This window comes from Patiria miniata, unplaced genomic scaffold, assembly GCF_015706575.1.
Source record: "Patiria miniata isolate m_02_andy unplaced genomic scaffold, ASM1570657v1 HiC_scaffold_3, whole genome shotgun sequence".
Taxonomy (NCBI): Eukaryota; Metazoa; Echinodermata; class Asteroidea; order Valvatida; family Asterinidae; genus Patiria; species Patiria miniata.
The window spans coordinates 36,967,090-36,985,685 of NW_024037069.1; the positions used below are offsets into that span (position 1 = coordinate 36,967,090).

At 41.3% G+C, this 18,596-nt stretch overlaps 1 protein-coding gene across 1 annotated transcript; it reads left to right on the plus strand.

Annotated features, from left to right (window-relative positions):
- Positions 1 to 306: 306 nt before the first annotated feature.
- Positions 307 to 18,108, plus strand: LOC119737826 (signal recognition particle subunit SRP68-like). Its single transcript, XM_038212443.1, has 13 exons — positions 307 to 438; positions 2,900 to 2,966; positions 6,774 to 6,887; positions 7,532 to 7,727; positions 8,133 to 8,215; positions 8,522 to 8,705; positions 9,780 to 9,869; positions 10,971 to 11,120; positions 12,652 to 12,900; positions 14,685 to 14,779; positions 15,703 to 15,832; positions 17,164 to 17,242; positions 17,645 to 18,108. The coding sequence occupies exons 1-13, from the start codon at positions 351 to 353 to the stop codon at positions 17,932 to 17,934; spliced, it is 1,815 nt and encodes a 604-aa protein (XP_038068371.1). The 5' UTR covers positions 307 to 350; the 3' UTR covers positions 17,935 to 18,108.
- The last annotated feature ends 488 nt before the right edge of the window (positions 18,109 to 18,596 follow it).

The following is an 18,596-nucleotide window of genomic DNA, read 5'->3' on the forward strand; positions in this document are numbered from 1 at the left end:
CCAAAAAATATTAAGCGGGCCCCGGAACCCACTTTTTAGAAGCGATTGACGCCCTTGCCTGTGGGGGGGGGGGGGCCTCAAGTCCCCGAGGCCCCTCTTCCAAGGGGGTACGCCACTGAGACGGACGGAACAACTTCACCGTCTATAGTATGACGATCTTTAATCCAAGCTTTTTTTTTGGACAATGATTCGGGAGGTCACATTTCATGCATTTGGGATGAATGCAAATGATAGGTGTTTTGTTCATTGGTGCCATAATCACGGCACTACCCGCATTTTCTGGCCTCTCCGTTAGCCGTGTATAGCGCCCTCTCTTGGTGACAATTGGTAATCCACGTGTAGCCACCAAAATGGATTCCGAGCAGAAAACCACCGTCATGGATCAAGAAGAAACGAAGCCTGAAACGACAGAAAGCAACGGTTCTTACACCTTAGAGGGTATCCTTTGTAAATATAGTAATTCGGGGTTGTTGTAATAGTTATTTTTATCGATGTATGAGTCCTAGAAACCCCTGTAAATTGATAGCCAAATGTGGCCGATTGTGAGTAGAATGAAAGTTCCATATGGTGTGCACAATGTGGACATCATTGACATTGGCAGCCATTGGGTTTGGTTTCAACATGGAGCTCCATGGTTTGGGAAAAGTTCCATACTCGGATGTCAATTTATCTGCTGCCAAACATCTTTATTGTCACCTCACCTTGTCATTTGAACCAAAAGAAACCCAGGAAGCTGTGTAAAGGTGAAAAAATTTACTCAAAATGTGTTTTTAGAGCACATTTTGGATGCATACGTCGTGCAGAACTAATTCCTTCCTCCATGCTTGAAGCAGCCGGTCAAAATTGATTGTAGAGGCTGAAAAGACAGCGGTACGTTAAACACGTGACATCAACAACCATGACGTCGCATGAGCCTGCCAATGATAGTGCAATACGTCATTATGAATATTTATTTTCTCATGAATATTTAGTTTATTTCAATGGATACTTCAAATACGTCCAAAGATTGATGATTGCAACAGCGATCGTGCGCGGCCTAGCGGTTAAGAGTCTCGTGTATCAAGCAAGCGTCAGAGGTTCGAATCCCGATGAAGTAACTGACTGATTAATAAATAGAAATTAAGGAAAGGAGAGGGTGAGAGTAGAGGAGGGAAAGTGGAGGAATAACCATAAAAGATGTAACTTTTGGCGCTAGAAAATTAATTGAAAAAAGTGACGTCCGAGTATGGAATTTTTTCCGTCTATGGAGAGTCGAGGGAAAGAATGTAATATCCAGATGCCACTTCACATGCTTCATCAAGTTCATGTCAACATTTCAACATTGACCTTTTTCTTTAGGAGTAGGCCTAATTGCAGAATACCCCGCCACGCGAAAATTACCCCCTAAAAATAAATGGCTACGCAGTCGGAAAATGTTGCAGAAATGTCCAAAGTACATGTAGATGTCAGGAAGTGGATAAGCGGATACAATATACGGGGTGGAGTTGAGCGCTGGAGGGTCTAAAGAGGGCGCTATTTCCCTGTAATAAGAAATGCGGCTAGCAGGGATATTTGAATGGGGAGCAGGGGTTAAATAAATCTAAGTCCAAAGAAGGTGCCAGGAAACGGATACGGGGATACGGGGTGGACTTTCTTTTTAGCGGAGGAAAATATTTTTGAGAACGAAGCATCCATATCCATGTTGGAAAATAATGAAGGCAGAGACAACGTGAGTTGAATGGGGAGCAGGGGAAAAATGTAAGTCCAAAGTAGGTGCCGGGAAGTGGATACGCGGATACGGGAATTCGGGGTGGACTTAAGCGGACGTGCACGCGTGTGGTTTTGGTTGAGTATCCAAGTGACGAGGTGGGATAGGTGAGTGGCGAGGTATTCTGCAATAAAAGAAAAAAGTGGTGTCATATGTCAGGTTGCAAGTTCCGCGTCGAGTGCATTTTGAAAGTATTTTCTAACAAATTGGAAATGTTTCTCTGTCCCAGATTCGTGTCTGTTTAACATGTTTAAAGTTCATTGAGCATTGTCGAGACAATGTATCATGATGAAAAAAGTGGCGTCAGGCATTGTCAGGATGCAACATTCTTTCCTCGTCGACGAGACGAGACGTGTGGAACACAGACAGAAAGAATTAGTCCAATAACCTGAAGGTAGATTTTTGGTTCTCTAAGTTATAGGAACAGGGCACGTGACTACACAGTTCGGGTGATTCACACTGCAGTGCGCCACCAAGAGTTTGCCATGGAGAGTCCATTTTTCAAGTTTACGGTTGACAAAACATGGCCCATTTGAATGAGTGTCAGTAGACAACTTGAGCTAATATGTTATAGATTGGAGCACAGCGTTCTGCCGCCTTACAGAAAACACCATATCGATCAGAAGAAAAGAAAAGAGCAAACAGATACTCGAATCATATGCTTACGAAACTACTGACCGGAAATAACTAACAATTTCAAATGTCCCGCGCTGCGAATTTGTCGTCCATCTCCCACAATGCACTGGGAAAAATTAACTCTCCGTGGCAAACTCTTGGTGGCGCACTGCATTGTGAATGGCCCGAATTGCCCAAATTCTGGTTGTTCACAATGAGCAATTCCATATGAGCTACCATGGAATTGCCCATGTATCATTTTCAATTCCATGTTGTTGTTTCTCTTTGTGCATTTGTTTTTTAATTATTATTATTATTATTATTATTATTATTATCTATTCGACCTCAACAAAGAATTACAAACAGTGATACAAAACCAAACAATAATTACACAAAAGTGGTTGAAACGCACAACAAAAGAAACGTATAAACATGTAATTTAAATTATCATTCATAACCTGATAGATTAATTTTAAAATTTGTCCAGTTACCTCGTTTGTGAAACATAGTAATTTCCTTGATTCTGACAATGAACAGTTTTGCATATAATCAAAGAATCGCAGCAGCAGCATGGTTTGCGGCACGGTGACTACCAAAGATACAGGTAAAAGGATCGGTCCAGTAGTAGATCATTTAGTAGGAGAAGCTGGGCTACATGTAGATGCCCAAACCAATGCAATAGACCTTTATCATGCTGCCACCATTTCAGTCATGTTCCCTGTCTCCAATAACAGTACTGAATGATATTTTGTGCAAAAAGGAAGCAGACTATTTCTCCTTCCAACCTCGCTTGGGTTACGTTGATTTGAATGGGAAAAAAATCAAGATGGTCCCAACATGATCATGGTCTATTAATTAAAGGTTTTAACAACACAATATTGAGGGTCACAAATTTCCTGCGGCCAACTTGTTCCCCAATATAAATGCTATTACAAGGCAATGGTTTTTACTTGACGATCAAGGATTTACGTACATTGTTATGAAAGTAACTTTACAAGTCCAGAAAAAAACCTGTCCTCAGGTTTCCATGTCTCCAAGTCTTCATTAACCCTAACCCCTTTCAGAGCACTTTTATTAGAAAGTATCCTGAATCCGCCAAAATCCACCAATTTTGTCATGCCAAAAAAATGTTGGTGTCCTGAGTCCATCAGAATCCACCAGTGAGTCCATCAGAATCCACCAGTGTAGTACATATACCTCGTACACACCAGACATATAGCCAAGGAGTTAAACTGTTGAGATCCTGAATCCATCAAAGTCCCCCAACTGCTCAATATGGAGGTATCCTGAATCCATCAAAATTCTGCAGTACCGCTAGGCTTTCTGTCCTGAATCCATCAAAATCCCCCAACTTTTTCAATATGGAGGTATCCTGAATCCGCCGAAATTCTCCAAAACAGGGGTGTGGATTTTGATGGATTCAGGTACGTTAGGGTTAACCCTAACAATCCCCATCCAGTCAAACTCCAACACCAGGGTTTGTTGGAATCTGTCAGAGTGAGTACTGCACTAGTAAACTGATCATGCTTTACATGGTGTCAGGCATACCACCATAATCAGAGTCCAACAGTTTGGGTGTTGAGTTTACCATATGGTGTTGGAATTTGCAGGAGTGAGGAAGGTGCCTGGTAAATCACTCTAGGGGGTTATGGTTAAAAATTGGAGTCTGCAACATTGGGGTCCAGTACTTTAGAGCCAGTATAATGTACGATTTCTGTACATGTCAATGTGCAAAGGTTTTTTAGGAAATGTGAGGCGATAAAGCTAAATGAGTTGTTTGTCGGGAATTTTTATTTGGAGATACAGGCCAAACTAGTGCCACTTCATCACATCACTTCATCATATCTCTTGTTCTCCAACTTCATAATTTTTGAACTAAAGATGGTATCAGCATGCAGTTTTCACAGAAGTTATGCTGAGATTGTGCCCTTTTCAAATCTGTAATAAAAAAAAATTGACCAGGGTCGATAAACGACTCATGTAGCTTGATCGCATCACAAATATGACAATCGTGGTTGTCAAATTATTAGTGAGTTTTATCTTTCAGTGTTTCCACCCATCAACTCTCTTCCCCTTATTTAAATTTGTTATGTCATGATGTATCTCCTTTTGCCCTATGTGTTACTGAGCCCCTGCTATCCCCACTGGGTGGCTCAGCGTCAACTGGGCATACAGCAATACCTGTGTGTTATTAGTGCGGCGAGTAATAGAATGATATTTACAACGCTTAAAAAACACACAGACATTTCAACTTGACAGTACCAGTACATGATGAACGTTATCTTGAAAGAAGTATGGAGCAAGTTTACATAAGAACAGTGCTTAGCCATAGTTAACTTAACTTGTACTTTGATTGTTTAAGTAAGCTAACTTATACTCAACTGTTAAAAGTTTACGCTAACCCCAATCAGATTTTTTTTTTAGGTACCATGCTAAATACAACAAAATCAAATGCAGTTAAAATGAGAACCCTAAAATGCAACAAATTGCAACAGTGGGTTCTGCTGTGTCAACCTTGGCACTACAAGCAGTTACCCTGCTAAATGCAACAAGATGCGACAGTGGATTTTGTTGTATCAGCCTTTGCACCGCACTATGAGCAGTTACTATGCTAAATGCAACAAGATGCAACCAGCCTTGGCACTATGAGAAGTTTACCCTGCTAAATGCAACAAGATGCTACTGGATTCTGTTGTATAAGCCTTGGCACTATGAGAAGTTTACCCTGCTAAATGCAACAAGATGCGACAGTGGATTTTGTTGTATCAGACTTGGCACTATGAGCAGTTACTATATGCTAAATGCAACAAGATGCAACCAGCCTTGGCACCATGAGCATTTTACCCTGCTAAATGCAACAAGGTGCGACAGTGGAATTTGTTGTATCAGCCTTGGCACTGCACTATGAGCAGTTACCCTGCTAACTGCAACAACATTGCAACAGTGGATTCTGTTGTTTCAGCCATTGCACTATGAGCAGTTACCCTGCTAAATGCAACAGTATGCAACAACTTTTTACCATTGTTGCTTTCTGTTGCATTTCGCAGGGTTAGGGTCTGATGTTTTTCTTCCCTTTCTTAACTAAATTGAATTGGCTCAAAGAAAACAATGTGGACGAGGGACAGATGTCTGTTTTTCCCTTGGCTTAATTCCTTAAAATATTTGCTCCATTACACCCTCCAATTCGCTTCAATGTTTGCCAAAGTGATCTCTATATTTTGTTTGGCACTGCCCTCTATTATCTGGCACTGTACCAAGCACCACTGGTACCAAGTCTAATGTTCAGAACTTAACCCTAACCCACCTCACTCCTCCAAAATCCTCCTGGCGGTTTTGGAGGATTCTAGAGGATTGAGGATGAATGGTGATTGAATCAAATGAGGATTCTGGAGGATTGAGGATGAATGGTGATTGAAGCACATGAGGATTTTGGAGGATTGAGGATGAATGGTGATTGAAGCACAAGAGGATTTTGGAGGATTGAGGATGAATGCATTTTGAGGCAGGACTGTCTGATGATTTTGAAGGATTTGGCGTTGGGTTATCCTTCATTTAAACACGAGTGCAAAATTTTGGGACGAGGAGGATTTTGGAGGATTGAGGATGAATGCATTTTGAGGCAGGACTGTCTGACAATTTTGAAAAATTTAGGCGGAGTTGCAAAATTTTGGAGGATTGAGGAGGATTGAGGATGGTTGTAAGCAACAAGGGCCTAGGGGATTAGGGTTAATGGAAATAAACAGACTGAAGTAAACAAGTCGGTAGTGAGCTGCCTTGATCATCCTAATCCCGCCAAATCAGGATATTGCTGACTGACAGATAAGCCCCCTGACGGCATTTTTGTGTAATCCGTAATTCACCAGGCTGGTGAGTCAAAGCATCCTCCGATGCACTTCATCAGGAAAGTATTACCATGTCTATCTAAACTTCTCCAAATTACACCAAAAGAGCAATGGTGAAAAGTCACTTAACCCTAACCAACCCAATCGCCATCAAAATCCATCCCCCCATTTTGGGGGACTTGGTCCAGAATGCCTGGCGTGACTAAATATTGATGGAGTATGATGGACTTGGGCTTAATGGCCTGAAGCAGTGCTAGGGGTATCCGATTGATTTTGCCTAGCTTCCTGTACTGCTATTGTATTGGGATAAAAGCCATGTGTAGCAAGTCCATGAATGTCAACCAGTGCATCAGTGATGGATTCCATTATGTTATGTACAGTTTTGTATTGGATGCACAGTGATTGATGGATTTTGATGGACTTGGCCCAGTTCCTAGTAAAAGTCGCTAGGGAGTTAGGGTTAACGTCTCTCATACAGTGACAACAATCCTCCCCCCCCCACATTGTTTGACTTTTTATAAGTGCAGCAGAATATTTTTGCATGTTTGTACTTTGCTTGGCATCTGCAGAAGTTACTGTTCCCGGAGGCTGCGTAGAATACGAAAGTCTCTCAAGTTTAGCTACGGCAACAGGAATAAGTACGTCCCGCGGAAAATCAAAGAGGAGACCATTACAGATGTTAGGTGGGTACTGATATACAGGATATGAATTTACCAATTAATCATCATAATAATAACAACAGGCATTTATATAGCGCTTTTAAACCAGGTATCAAAGCCCTTTACAATTATTATTACCCCGGTTCAACGGGCAAAACCTGAAACCTTCTCAACTCTCTGGGGAGCATACACGGCCGGTAAGCAGCCTTTTCGGCGCTCTTGGCTGTAATCAACCTCTCATAGTCACCAACACTGCCCTCACAGGTACCAATCACCTGGGTGGAGAGAAGCAATGAGTGACAAAGCGCCTTGCTCAAGGGCACACGCACCATAACCCTGGGCAGGACTCGAACCCGCAGCCTGCAGCATTACTCGCAGACCACTAGGCCACGGCACTCCACGAACAAAAATTCCAAGAACAAAAGTGCTCAAAATCTGACACAGGATATTTATTAAAGCAAAGTTGTTTGTATTAATAGCTCGGTAGATGTAGAATTTTTTGCCTGGTTGAGTCTCGATCTTGGATATTATTTATACTCAGTAACACAGTCAGTCTGTCAGTTAGTGACTCAGTAATTCAGAGGCAATAGGTCGGATCTTTTGGTCCAGCGAACACCCGGCACGACAAGGAATACTCGAGAGAATTTCTGTAAACATTTTCTGTCTAGGTTTTTATACCTGCCCCTCATCTGTGCCGAGCGTTGCTGGGCCTTCATGATGCAACTGAAGCAGGAATCCAACACGGAGTTGCGGAAGCGTTTCCACCTCATGTCCAGGATGCTGAAGGCCGTGCGGTACGCCGAGGAGCTGGAGACCCTGTCGCAGAGTGATAAATGTGATGCCAGGTCCAAGCTAGAAGCTCAGGTATGGCATAGGGACCAGGTTTAAGAGGCTCTCCGATGGCAATTTAAAAAAAAAATCTACAGCCGACCCGTGTTCAAACCATAGAGTTATACCCTCAGAAAACTGTGGACCTTTGTAGAAGCCATGTTGGATTCTTGTAGTGTGACAGGGATTTCTGAAGTCTGAAGGTTCAACTCGGGTCTGACACTGAGATTTTGGCCAGTGTACATGTAAAAAGGCTGCATTTAGAAGCTTGTACAGCAAAAACCGGAGCAGAATACCCACCAGTGTATCAATATCAGATCTGAATTACAAGCAACTGGGTTGATTTTCCACAAAGCAAAACAAAATCAAAACCACTAAAAACCAAGATTGGACACTTCTGCAAAACAGTGATTAGTTTGGTGTTTATTTCTTTCTCCTCAGGCCTATTGTGCATGGATGAAAGGGACGTTACATTTTGAGAAGGAACAGTGGGAGGATTGCATTAAGACTTTCAGCACTGCCAAGTGAGTATCTCTCAACAAGGAATTCACTGCCCCATATTTCATTTCATTCAATTCAAGTCTTTTTTCCCCCATATTTTTTCACTTTTTGTATTTAATTTGAAACCGTAACCCCTTAATAGTTGCCTAGGACTACCCTGCCCTTAGATGATCCCTTCTTCGTGGTGCACCATGTTATTGTTGGCGTACCATGTTATTGTTGGTGCACCATGTTATTGTGGATTTCTGGTGCACCATGTTATTGTGGATCTCTACACGTACAAAGCAGATACTTCTATTTGCCAAACTTTGCCCAACTTCACCCTCCAGAAACATTTACGAGAAGCTGGCTAGCGCCCTCAACGAGGAGCAACAGCTGCTGTACATCCAGCGCGTCGAGGAGATCACTCCCAACATCCGCTACTGCGCATACAACATCGGCGACGAGAGCGCCATCAAGGACCTGGTGGAGATGAGGCTGAAGTCCGGCGGCATGATGTCTTCCAATATTGATGTAAGTACGGGAAAGTCACGACGAAATTTGATATACAGTCGAGTCTCGTTAATACAAACTCGTTCGGACCTAGCCAAATTGTTTGTTATATCAGAATTTTGTATTAAGAGGAACATCAGTCCCATTCATTGTGCACATAAATGCACAGTCGGGACTAAGACTTTATGTTTGTTATAACCAGAATTTTGTATTAATAGAGTTTGTACTAACGAGATTCGACTGTAATAAGTCTCATCCTCTGAAAGAAGCAAAATCAGGATGGCGAAAATGGGTTTATAAATGCAAGATCGGTAACGGAATACACGGGCATTGCTAGACGGGGGGTGTGGTTTTGTGACAGCCCCTTAATCGTTATCGGCAAAATTTTGTATTAACAGAGTTTGTACTAACGAGATTCGACTGTAATAAGTCTCATCCTCTGAAAGAAGCAAAATCAGGATGGCGAAAATGGGTTTATAAAGGCAAGATCGGGAACGGAAAGCACGGGCATCGCTAGACGGGGGGTGTGGTTTTGTGACAGCCCCTTAATCATTATCTGCAAAATCGTCCTGTCGGTTTTGCTTTTGGCAAAATCCATCGGCAAATATCTGTGCCGGGATGAAGAGCACCAGTGATCATCTGCTTTGAACAGCGCCCTCTATAGTACGTCCCAAAAAATGTGTCCGTCTGACTTTTTTGAATTTTTGAATTGACTACAAAACCATGAGGTCAATTTTGAAACTTTTTGGTTGTGTAGAGCCTTGGCCTCAACCCCTATGAGTTTCATTTAATTTCAGTCATGCATCACTACACAGTTATCAATTGAGCACATCAACATTTTTGGACACTGTGACCAAGTTCCACGCCTTCATCATTTCAGTGCTGTGTTATGTAAGCTGTGTAAAATCCTGCATGTCGTAAAAAGGGCTGCAGTTGGGATTGGAATCATTTGCCTGGCTATCAGTCATTATGGCAAGACATCATTTTAATGCTCAAGGGCAAATGATTCCAATACCAAACCACATCAGCCTTTTTTTTTCTCAAAAACATTAGCGATATTTAATTGAAGTTTTGATTTTCTTCTTTTATGTTCAGAGCCTTTTAGCACAGACACGAGAGAAGCAAGCACTGACGCTGAGTGAAGTGACTTGGAGAGGGCGACTTGTACCAGTCAAGAATGAACAGGTAAGATGTGAATCAAATTAGGTTTTGCCCTTCACCGACGTTTAAACACTGTATACTCAGTGTGTTACCTCCCGTGTGAAAGTTGGAAAAAATCACCCGGGTGGGACTCGAACCCACGACCTCCTGCTTTCTAGTGCAGATGTCTTACCACTCGACCACCGAGCTAGCGGGATTGGTTGGCTGGTTCGAATCTAATTTGATTTATATCACCCGACGCAAAATTCCATCTTAAATAGTTTATGCGGTACCCGCTGCTATGTACATCAGATTCGAACCAGCCAACCGATCCCGTTAGCTCGGTGGTCGAGTGGTAAGACATCTGCACTAGAAAGCAGGAGGTCGTGGGTTCGAGTCCCACCCGAGTGATTTTTTCCAGCTTTCACTCGGGAGGTAACACACTGAGTATACGGTGTTTAAACGTCGGTGAAGGGCAAAACCTAATTTGATTTATATCATCCCGATGCAGAATTCCATCTTATAATAGGTAAGATGTGGTTTTCTCTCTACGAAAACTTTTGACAGAACGTCTTCCATTCTATAGAATGACCCACACCTGTAGGTACTGCAGTCAAGGAAATCTGCATGACTGTAGGGCTACAAGTTTAGTGCATTCATGGATCTCATTGATTCACCTAAACAGTCCTTTTGATTTGAAAATCACAGGCATGTGGAAAAAGGTACACCTGGATTTTTCTGGGCGTGTGATTTTTCTTGATGTGTGATTTTGGTAGGCGTGTGTTGTCCAAACTGGGACTGAACAATCTGATTTTTTTTATACTAATTATCTTGGATTACAGAAAAGCCATTTCAAGAACTCACAGAAGTATAATTATGCTGTAAATGTATGCCGAAGTGTGTGGTACAGAGGGATTCAGGCGTGCGATTATTCGCACTTCTCAGGAAGCTTTTAGGCGTGCGATGGTGTGGGGTTGCGATCGAATGCCTCAGATCAGTAGGACTGCCTAAAGTGCAGTACCTCATGAAAAAAAACAAGAACTAAAGAACATATTTCCCTTTATATTTCATGTTATGAACTTTACAGACATTGATTTCTCACTGATCTATTCGATTTTTTTTCCTCCGGAATCTCTTGACGAGCAGGTGCGAGTGTTTCTGCTCAGCTGTGAGGAGAACGAGAAGCAACTGAAGAGTTCTAACGATCCTGAGAGTCAGATGTCCATCTACGAGAGTCTACTCATGGAATGCAAGGACGCTCTGCAGATACTCAGGGATGAGATGAAGGCTGACCCTGTGAGTAAAAGTTTGACCCCTCAAGCTAACCTTTGGCCCGTCAAGCTAACCTTTGACCCATGTGCCCCCAGTGGCTTTGCCAGTTTCTAAAGTGTTTTTCTTGTTATTTTCTGAACATGCATGTCGAGCCATCTAAAAAAAAAAAAAGTCACATCAAAAAATCTGTTATGTATTTTATTTTTGTTAAAAAGATTTTAATGTCGAGACTTGTTTCTTTTTTCAACTAAAGATTAGAAAGTCATTGATGCAAGATTCTGAGAAAATCTGTTTGAAAGTGGAGATTATTTTAATTGAAGAAAAGGTATTAATATTCTTTCACAATTCAAACCAAGAAGGAGGAAAACCACGCCAAAATGATGTCAATATATAGTTTTTAAAAAAGTTCAAAATATATTGTCTAATATCTATTTTCTTTTTTAGTTCAGAATCCTATTCATTGACAATCCAACGCAGGGTTCCCATATCAAATTATGATGTTGGTCATTGTTAATCACAACATAAAGAATGCATTTATGGATGAAAGTTAATCTCTTCTGGATCACTGTTTATTTTTTAGATTCAGTTTCAGTCTTGCATTGAACACATACTTAAAGCATTAACCCTAACTCCCTAGGCATTATAACCTCAATCCTGCAAAATCCTCCAACTGCCTCCATGTAAAAATAGCATACAGCCTCAATCCTGTAAAATCCTCTGTTATTTCTGGAATGTGGTCCTTAGAGGGGTGACCACTGCCTCAATCCTGCAAAATCCTCCAGCAATCACTGTCAATATGTTGAGGCAGAGCCAAAAACATCCTGGTGTGAAGGATTTCAAGTATAATGTATGCCTAAATTTATGCACGGCTGAGCATAAACAACACAAGGTCCGGCCCAAGACCATGACACAGTGCATCCTCCGAAATCAACAACACATTTTTGCCATGTAGCCTCAATCCTGCAAAATCCTCCATTTGCCAAGAGGATGTTGGAGGATTTGGGAAGGTTAGGGTTAATAAATCACACTAAAACAAAACAGTGCAGTGTGTGTGGTACCAAATTACAAATTGTGTACCAAAATCGTATATTTTGCTCATATACCAACTTAAGGGTTGCATCTAAATGGGTAGTAAAAGCAAATGCTAGTTTTTATACATACGACCCATAGCTCTCTTTTTTTGGCTGTCATTTTGATCACCCCTGCGGGGGCCGTTGTTTTCTGTGCTTGTAATCTGTCTTTTCAACGTTATGTGCGGGGCTGCATACCCACGGGTAATAGTAATTCATTTTACTTTTGCGGTCCCTGACCCACATAACTGTCATTTGTCTTGTCATGTATTCGGATTTTCGTCCCAGGTCCCCGCTACCGTCTTACTGTACTTGTTGTTTGTTGTTTTATGCTCGTTTTACTCAATTTTGTTTTGTTTTGTTTTTGTGATGGTCGAATAAATAATAATAATAATAATAATAATCTGGTGTAACTTTCACTGAGATGTATCTGCTCCCGAGATATTCCAGCTTTTTAATGTTTTTTTTGTTTCTGTCGGCCACAGTCTGTGAAGCAGCGTTCCCAGGCATCAGACGGACCCCTCCCCAGCTCCCAGTATCTCTACACGTACCTCATGTACATCCGCCTGACCAAGACGATAGAACGCAACGTGATTATGATTGAAACGCTCAAGGAAAACCTGCCGGAAGCAGGGATAACGGTGGCGGTACCGCAGACGACGCAAGGCAGCACCAACAACAAGAAAGTCACCAAGCCGCAGGATCTTATTAGAATATACGACACTATATTACAGGTATGGACCAGTTTCTACAAGTTCAGTTGTAAAGAGGCTAAGATAATTCAAAGTGTTGTACGTTATTATTACCCCTGCTCAGTGTGCCTGTTAACCCTTTCATGCCCACATTGTTTATTGACTTGGCTCTCCCCAGGACCAAATTGTTTGCTCAGTCATGCGGAAATCACTGGAGCGTGAAAAAAATGAGCACGAGTCAAAAACTCACTTTTTTCAACCCAGATTTTCACAGCCTAGGAGTGATTAAAATCATAGGTGTTGTGTGTAAAGTTTGTTCCTTGAACCTTACTCTTTTATGTGATGTAAAAATTAAGGCCATAAGTGCGAAAATAAGAAAGTTACGCCTGTTTGTTCATCTGGTCCCATTTATCAAACTGCGGGCCATTTCACCACATGACCAAATGGCACTCCATACCTCAAATTGTGCGTGGATACTTCTGAAGCACTTTTCTCATTTTTTTGTAATGGTAATACAACAAATATACCACACCAATAGAAAGATCCGAAAACACTCTTTCAGCTGGTATATAGTTGATGTATGGGCGGCTAAACATATCAACATGCCGCCTTTCTGAAAAGTAGTGAATATATCTGTGTTGAGGGTGTTCTGTGTGTCGTTTCCTGGTCGACTAAAGTCGCCCATGGGAACCAGCAGGGGGTACTTCTTGTCGACAAAAGTCGCCCATGGTAAGGAAAGGGTTAAACAATCCTTATATCATCTCTCTGTTGTTTGTTGCTGAGAGCATAGTTCTACACTGTCAATTAATTATGTAGTGGTTGATGGAATTATGTAGCGGTAAGATACGTATCAGGCAATTTGCGCACAATGCATGTGAAGAATGTTCATTCCTTTGTCCCAACTGTTTTTAGTTTGTCATTAATACAGTGTCAACGTTTGCAAGCCACATAACCCTGCACATAAATTTTAAGGCCAAGATCTTATATTCAATATTGGGTTTTGCCCTTAACTGACATATTTTATTAGACATCATAAACTCAGTGTTGTCTGGGGGCTTGGGAGAAAGTTTTTTACAAGCTTACTCGGGTGGGACTCAAAACCCATGACATTCCGCTTACTCCAGCAGTCTTACCGGTCGACCACCAAGCTTGCCAGAGTTAACTTGCATCCATAGGAAAGATCCTGTGCTTGGGGTATACAGAGCCATTTTGGGCGGCTTCTTAAGAAAGAATGCTAACTTAAACAAACAGTAATGCAAAGTACCCCTTTAAGCCCTGTAAACCCTCTTAAAACCTTGAGGTGAACCTCATGTTACTGCCTGTTCAATTTCACATTCTGCCCGTACTGCCCGTACTCCCAATATCGTCTAGAATCATCTACAAACTGATGCTCATTGTCTTCAAAGCACTTAATGGGCAAGCACCTGCGTACATCCTGGACATGCTCAATATATACAAACCATCTCGCAACCTTCGATCTGGAAATAAATATCTTCTTCAAGAAGTCAAATCTCATCGTACCTGGGGGGACAGATCTTTCTCTGTTGCAGCACCACATCTCTGGAATCAACTACCTCTTCATATCAAAACCTCCACTTCTATTCACTCATTCAAAACATCTCTCAAAACACACCTCATGTCGAAAGATCCGTTTCTTCGTAATTAAACTGATTTTGTTTTGTTTCGTTTTCATTGTAATAGCGCCCTGAGCACCTTGGTGGATATGTGCGCTTTATAAAACTTCGTTATTATTATTATTATTATTATTGTGTGACTTTTAGTCTTAGAATTGAACTCTATGCAACTTTCTTTGTTGTCTTGTTCAGAACCTTGCAGAAATTCCACAGCTTGCTGGCTTGGAGGACGACGACAGCCTACAGCAGGAGATCAAGGCTAAATCATCCAAGTTTAAGGCATTCAGGTCTGTTGTTAATTTCTAGGTTTTAAAGGGAATATACATCATTTGCTTTTGCTGTAATTTTCAGAAATGGATGGAATTGGGGGGTTGGAAATATATAGCAAATATAGTTACACTGACTTTTTTGAGGTTTTGGGTTCGAAAATGCTAAAAAAAAAAACAAGAAAAACAATCATTTTCCTGTAGTCTGGTTCCCTGACTCCATTTAAGAAGAAACAGAGCAGTTTACATATATTGGGGAATTGTAAGGTCAGGGAACCAGTCTAGCTGGCTTGTACCCGTTCATAGGTGTGTAATCGATTGCAAACAAGTGCGATGGTCAACTGGGGCCAGTATTTGAAAAAAAAACCAGTGTTTTCCAACGCTGATCGGCTGATCAGCGTTGGAAATTGATACAAAAATACCACTTTTCTTGAAAATGACAGTATACCAGGTGCCATGATTTTACAGGATGCTTTAGACTGTCATTCACTAACAGTCCAGCAAGGTATTTCAAAATGATTTGGTAGTTTTATTTTTTGATGTTTGCAAATGTTGTATTTTCCCTTTAAAGCTTATTGACGCCATTTGCAAACGTTCAAAAAAATGAAACTGTCAAAATATCAAGAAATATCCTACTTGATCATGAGTAAAAAAGCTCGATCAGATCTCGGAAGCTGCAGGCCAATGAATTTGTGTTCGTGCATGAGTCAAGTGTTTGTGCCATGTCGTTTCTGGAAGGAGAAGTGTTTTTGAGTAAAGAAAAATTATCTGAAGTATCTTTCATTGTATGCTTAGCACAGAATTAGGGTTCCCCCCCCAAAAAATTCATTTCTCTTCAAATTCCTCTCCAACAAAGAATTTGAGTGGAACCTGCAACCTCTTGACCACCGTTTTGTAATCTTTTTGGAAAGAGTTGTTAAATTGTGGATGTATTCTTCTGACAGGTGTTTCTATCTGGCCCAGTCCTACACTGCCTCCAAGAAGTGGCGCGAGGCCTCGGCCCTCTACGAACGGGTCTTAAAACACATTGAGACTGCCACCAAGGAGTTCAAGAAAGTCAAAGGCAAAACAAAGGTAGGTTATTCCACTGTTGGAATGTTAATTTTCCATAATCAAGTCATCATAAGCCAACACAGCTCAATCAGAAGCCATTTCACAAGTCAATCGCGAGTCCTCCAGTTTCAAGTCAATATCACGAGCTATTCAGATGAATTGTGACGAAGGCATTCCTTTGTCCAGGGGTGTGAAATCTCAGCTTTAAAGCTGATTTCAGCTATTTTTAGTTTTGGATTTCAGCTTTTTTTCAGCTTTTTTCCTCACTTGCTGTGTACGAAAGTATAGGAGATTTCCAAAGTTCAGTTTTTTTTTTACACCTTTTCAGCTGTTTCAGCTCTTTTTATCAGTGGTCACTCACACCCCTGTTTGTCGTGTTTAGTCCTTGTTACTTGTGACCTTACATGTAATTTGATATTGGATTGGTTTGTGATTGGCTTGCGATTGACTTGTGATTGAATTGCGATCTGACGTTGGATTGACTGGTGATCTGACACTGGATTAACTTGTGATTGACTGGATTACAACCATGAGCAAGGGGAGTCAGGTTGGCGTAGCGGTACTTTCCTCGCCTTCCACCGCTGTGACCCGGGTTCGAATCCCGCCCGGGCCAATATGTGGATGGGGTTTTCAGTCCTTACCTGATTCCGTGGGTTTTCCCCAGAATATTCTTCTGGGCTTTTCCTCCCACCTCTAAAACTGTAACTTCTTCCCATTGTCTTCTCTCCATTTATCCATCCTGTTATTGGCGCTTGCGCTGTTTTATGTGGCTGAAATAAAATTAAAATAAAAAATAAAAAGTTGGGCGCGAACTGTATTCACTCATAATTCAGCTAACTTCGCTCGAATGAGGGATGGTTGGGCTACTGTAGTCGACTATTTGGAAACGGACATAGAGGCTCGGTTTCATCGGTTACCAGTAGCCTCGGGCATCATAAAGCACAACAGGGAGCCAGTGCCCAGAGTTTTGTGATGACATTTTGAACATTATTTGAAAAGAGGCATTTGCACATTGTATGTTCGGCTATCTGCTTTTCATGCTTGTGTGATTTCTATGGAACTAAATGTACTGATTCCTATTGATTTGTTGCTTATATAATGTAATTATAACTATGTAAGATGGAATTGTGCGTCAGGGTGATATAAATCAAATTAGGTTTTGCCCTTCACCAACGTTTTTTTAACCTTAACCCTAACCCTAACACACTGAGTATACAGTGTTTAAAAAAAAAAAAAAAAAAAAAAATCGTCGGCGAAGGGCAAAACCTAATTTGATATAACTATGTAACTTTTAAAGAAGAAAATCAGTAATTCCAGAATCTAAAAATCATACTTTTTGTATTTGATTACAGAATGAATTGTCGGTGCTGAAGGATCTAACTCAGAAAGTCAATGGTTTGAAGTATTCAGCCCATGCATTGTCGATCCTAGGTGAGTATATTGCTGAAATTCCTATTTAAAGAACAAAAGAAAAGACCCTTTTCGTGGTCGTGGAGTATAGGTTGAAGTTGAGGTTGTTTGTAACTTTGAATTCTTATCTATTCTGTTTTATCTTTTAGGGTCTTTGGCACTTTTTTCTCATGAGATATTGATGTTTTTTGTGGGGAAAAAATAATTAGTGGAATTTGCACACAGAACGTCCTGCTCATGAGAAAAAAGATTTCTTACCACTCAGCCACCAAGCTTTCTGGAGTCGGCTGGTCAGTTCAAATTTGAAACAAGTACTGCCAGTGATGGAATTTCAGAATTCCATTGAGAGGTTCATTTATACCATGATATAAATAAAACAGTTGACTGGATATGCTTTATTGCTTTCCAATCATGTCCACTCAGATTCGGAGGAAATCACGGAAGGCGTAGCCCAACTGGACATCACCGCGGACAAGCGAGCGGTCAGCGAGCGCCTGCACAAATACCAGGACGGTCCCGAGCTGGCCGCGGGCAAACCCAACCTGGTACCCTTCCCACCGGACTTCCAACCGGTGCCCTGCAAACCTTTGTTCTTCGACATTGCCCTGAATCAGATCGAGCTGCCGTCGCTGGAGGACAAGCTGGAACAGAAACCGGCGGCCAGTGGGATAACGGGTTTCTTAAAAGGCTGGTGGGGTGGCGGGAAGAAGTAGGAAAAAAATGTGGGGGGATTTAAAAGATATTGTGTCATCAGGATTTTCCTCTGTATCCAAAAAGCACAATTTCTCAAAAACCTCATATTATATTAGGATTATTAATAACCTGTGTCCTTTTCAGACCACCTACTTGAAACTCTCCCCAAGTTCAATCGTTCAGAAGACCTCTCTTTCAAAAATATTTATATTCAAAGAGTACGCATACACAACTGAATCAAATGTTGTCTGAAGCTACTATTGATGGCTGCCATAATTTCGGCTCCATGCGCAAACTACAGAGGGCGCTTCTCTACCATTATGGGACACATCGCATGCATGTAATGGTTCACATACTTATTTAATAGTTTTACGCACAACTTATTTAATGCTGAATGTTCACAGAGCTGAAGTATCTTTACGCGAGCATCAGGCGTCGTGGGCAATGCATTTGAAATAAAGGTAAGTACGTCTCCACAAGATTATTATGAAATAGATTTCCAAGGTGTGTTGATCTGTCGCAAATTGAAGTATTTTATGTAAGGCCCCCCAAAAAAGTCTCCGGTTTCTGGTATGGAGCTTGCCCAAAAAGTGGTGCGGCAACACGGCTTTTTTTTTTTTTAACCTGATGTTTTTGCTTCAAATGTCGGCCGATGACTGCAAATGGTGCCCGACTAAACTAA

Coding starts and splice junctions, on each gene's coding strand:
- LOC119737826 (XM_038212443.1), top strand. CDS start 351: ATGGATTCCGAGCAGAAAACCACCGTCATGGATCAAGAAGAAACGAAG. Junction 8,706..9,779: donor TGATGTCTTCCAATATTGAT/GTAAGTACGGGA, acceptor TTTTATGTTCAG/AGCCTTTTAGCACAGACACG. Junction 14,780..15,702: donor TCCAAGTTTAAGGCATTCAG/GTCTGTTGTTAA, acceptor TTCTTCTGACAG/GTGTTTCTATCTGGCCCAGT.